Source organism: Onychostruthus taczanowskii, unplaced genomic scaffold, assembly GCF_017590055.1.
Source record: "Onychostruthus taczanowskii isolate IOZ18803 unplaced genomic scaffold, ASM1759005v1 scaffold59, whole genome shotgun sequence".
NCBI classification, from domain to species: domain Eukaryota; kingdom Metazoa; phylum Chordata; class Aves; order Passeriformes; family Passeridae; genus Onychostruthus; species Onychostruthus taczanowskii.
In genome coordinates this window covers 1,212,287-1,215,986 of record NW_024503568.1, presented here as the reverse complement: position 1 = coordinate 1,215,986, position 3,700 = coordinate 1,212,287, and the positions used below count along the sequence as shown (strand labels likewise).

Genomic DNA, 3,700 nt, shown 5'->3' with positions numbered 1-3,700 from the left:
ATTTTTTTTCTCAGAGGAAAAATAATAATAATAAAAAAGTTAGGAACCGGGTATATAACAGCTTGAGCCCAGCTTATTCCCCCCTAAAAAAAATTAAAAAAAAATAAAAAAGGTTTTAATCTCTACAGGGATATTTTTGGTTGGCTGCTTGGTTTCATTCAAGAATGAAGAAGTCCACAATAATGTATTTCCTTTTTCCTTTCATCAGTGGCTCATAAGAACGACCTCTTGGGAATGAAGAAGAAAAAAAAAAAAAGAACCAAAAAAAACCAAAACCCAAAAAAAGGCAAACTAATAAAAGTTCGATTCCAACATTCTTCGTCAAAATTAAAAAAAAAAAAAAATCGAACGATTCAGACTTCTATCAGAATGCAGAGATGTGTGGATTGTACCGACGCCAAGAGGGTAGTCACTGTCCAAAGCCCTTCTCTCTTTCTCTTTTCTTAAGTGCTCCCCACGCCCTGCTTTGAATTTGGATTTTACTCTTATAATTTCCAAGAAATCCTTGGTACATTTTTTGATAGAAAAGATAAAAAAAAAAATCGTATCCAACTTCAGAGTCTCTAGATTGTCCATTCTCTCCTTCTGTGGGAACAATGTCATCTGCAAAAACCCAGAAAGGGCGGAAAACTCGTTACTGAAACGAAAGTTACACAAACATCTACCTACACCTCTCTGTCTCTGGAAATACGCGTATCGGGCAGGAATGGAGAAGGGAGAACTCGCCTTGCGGGCGGTGCGGTGACCGGGTGACACCCCAGCCTGGCGGTCCCTGGTGTCAGGGCCGAGGAAAGGGACTGCTGGGGCGGTAGGAAACCCTCATCGGGCAGCACAACGGGAGGACATGGATTCACTTCAAAATATGAGCAGCAGCGGCGGCGGCGGCGGCGGCAGCAGGAGCCATCCCAGCAGCCCTGCTGGCTCCGCAGCGTTTGGTGAAAAAGTGATCTCAGGCCGGCCCCATCTGGCTGGGGCACACCCGCACGGCCGCCGCGTCCCGCCCGCAGCCCACCCCGGCGGCAGCGCCCGGCCACGCGTGGGCCCCGCGGGCTCGGGGCGCACCTCGGGCCGCGCAGGAGGAGGGACAGCCGGAGTGGGGGAGGCACCTCCGGCCGCCCCGCTCTCCGGCTGCTCCGGGAAGCCAGGCCCCTCCGGGCGGGGTGCGGGCCCTCTCGCCCCACGGCCACTGGTGTCCGGCTCACGGCGCAGCCGGCGGCCACTGGCCCCCCTCCCCCCCTTTCTTCCCTCCGGTTTCGGGGTCCCTGTCTTACCTAGTGCTCCTGCCGTGGGGATGCGGGTGGGGGACGCCGCCTGCTAGTGGGATGCGGACATGGACCAGGCGCCCTCCATTCTCCACACCGAGAAAGCGTAGCTGAGCCGCTCGTGGGCCACATAGCTGCAGCTTGCCATCTTGGAGTCCAGCTCGTCGCTCTGTAAGACCTGGTAGAGGAAGTCGATGTACCTGGCCGCCAGCTTGAGGGTCTGGATCTTGCTCAGCTTGTCCGAGGGCAGCGTGGGGATGATCTTCCGCAGGGCGGCGAAGGCTTCGTTCAACGACTGCGTGCGCTGCCGCTCCCGCACGTTGGCCATGACCCGCTGGGTCTGCAGCTCCTCGTAGGACTGCGGGCTGCCGCCGCCGCTGCTGCTTCCGCCGCCCCCGCCGCCCCCGCCCGCCCCGCACTTCTTGCCCCGCTTGCCTTGGGCCGGGCTGCACGGCTCGTCCGCGGCCCCGACGGCGCCGCCGGCGCTGCGGCGGCTGGAGCGGCGCTTGCGCCCCCCTCTCTTGTTGTTGGGCAGCTGCTGCCGGTCCGGCTCCTCTTCGCTGTTGCTCAAGCTGTCGTCGGCGGGGGAGACTGGAGAGTTTGACTCGTCCTGCTGCATCATCTCTGGGGGGAGACGCGAGAAGCGGGCCGGGAGGGGGGGGAGGGCAGGGAGAAGAGGGGGGCACCTAACCCGCCAGCTCCCCCTTGATCGGCTGCTTCGCTGGCCTGCGAGGAGAAGGAGGAGGGAAGGAAGGAGGGAGGACCTCACTTTGGGGGGAGGGGGGATGGCATCAGGATCCAAGAGGAAAAAAATAAAAAGGCCAACCAAAAAAAAAAAATCTCTCCCGATCCCTCCTTGGAGCCCCTTCGAGGTGTCTGGGATTGGGAGAAAGTTGAAGACTTGGAGGTTCTTATAGCTCCTGCTGGCGGAAAGTTTGGGGGCAGCAGTGTCATTGGCCTGACGTGGAGAGGAGGGACTTTTGCTGAGTTTTATAGGAAAGTTTCCGCTTCCCCCCCTCCACGCCCTCCCCCAATTATTTTTTTTCAAGCCATTCACAAGTGATCTGGCTTCCCCACACGCACGCACATACATCCTTACCCCAACCTCTTTCTCCGTTTCCCTCTCGGTGGTTTCTCTCCCATACTCCTCCTGTTAGCGCTCGGCTTTGGGGTGGTGCTGAGGGCCGGCCCGGGAGGTTTTGGGGGTGTCCAGCACCCCGTGCGCTGCTGCGGAGGGGTCAGCGAGCCTCTCAGTGCCTGTGCTGGGGGCAACCGACCCGAGCGGCAGCGGAAAGCCCGCACCTCTCGGGCTTTCCTCGCTGCAGCGGGCATGGCTTTTAGCGAAAAGAAGGAAAGGGGAATTACCCGCGGGACAGCATCCAGGCGCATCCTAATTTTGACCCGCTTTAGCACACGCCGCACTTCCCAATCACTGAGCGCCCCGGGATCTGGCTTGCCGAGGGAGCCGCACATTTCTGGGCTGGGGAGGGGTGGTGGCACAGACTCGTCCTGCCGGGCTGGAGGACTGCGCTCGGAGAAAGCCATCTTCAGAGGTGGAAGCAGCCGGGAAACCAAGCATTGGCTTCGTACATGCATAAGCACCAGTCCTTGAGCTCGTCTTAAGAGAAAATGGGAGGATCCGCGTCTCCAACCTGGCACACCGGGAGACGGGAGGGTGTACAGACCCTCTTTGCCCACACTCTGTATGTGCTGACCACTCACTTCAGTCCATTCTCCCACGAGGCGTCCGAATCCGGCACTTCCTGGGAAAAGAGATTATTTATTTTAATTTCTCTTCTATGTCTGCAGCCCAAGCTATTTCTTCCCATCCCCCGCCTTTGTGCCTCATTCCCCGCTCGCTGGCAGCACAGAGCAGGTGGTGTGTCTTTTTAACAACAGCTCAGATTCAAACGGGGAACGCCTGTGAGGGAAAGCTAGAAATTGCCATCCATCAGTAAACGGGGTTTGCAGAGTTCTCTCTGCTCCCTGCGTGGGGACCGCGCTCCTCCGCTGCCGGCCTGGCAGCCACCGCCTGGACGGGCACGGCCGGGTGCGGAGCGGAGCGGGCAGCGCCGGCAACGCAGAGCCTCCCCGGCTTGTTTGAGGTGTGAGGGCGAGCGGAATGGCAGAGGAGCGATAAATGACAGGCATTAAATAAAACAAGGCTTCTGGAAGAGCGCTGTCATCTTCTCCGGGAAACAGTGTCGTCTCTCTCCTCTGCCTGAGGACTGACTCCCTTTCCTCCGGGCTGAGGCGTCTCATCCCGGGAGCTGCCAGGGGCCAGGACCCTGCTCGGCCGCCGCCGAGGGGCAGCCGCCCGCCCATCCGGCACCCGCCGCCGCCGGAGCTGTCCCGACCCTTCTCCGTTCGCTGCCCCTCTCGGCGAGCTCTCCTTCTTGGCTTCCCATCCCGGGGTGCGAGCACACAGCAGTCTGCCC

General features: G+C 58.9%; 1 protein-coding gene across 1 annotated transcript; it reads right to left on the bottom strand.

The window, feature by feature from the left end:
• Positions 1-279: 279 nt before the first annotated feature.
• TWIST1 (twist family bHLH transcription factor 1) lies at positions 280-2,189 on the bottom strand. Its single transcript, XM_041418245.1, has 2 exons — positions 1,272-2,189; positions 280-603 (listed from the first exon to the last, which is right to left on the bottom strand). Exon 1 carries the CDS (start codon positions 1,882-1,884, stop codon positions 1,315-1,317), a length of 570 nt encoding a protein of 189 aa, XP_041274179.1. The 5' UTR covers positions 1,885-2,189; the 3' UTR covers positions 280-603; positions 1,272-1,314.
• Positions 2,190-3,700: the final 1,511 nt, after the last annotated feature.

Excerpts from the sequence above, each read along its gene's own strand:
- TWIST1 (XM_041418245.1), bottom strand. The coding sequence starts at position 1,884 with ATGATGCAGCAGGACGAGTCAAACTCTCCAGTCTCCCCCGCCGACGAC.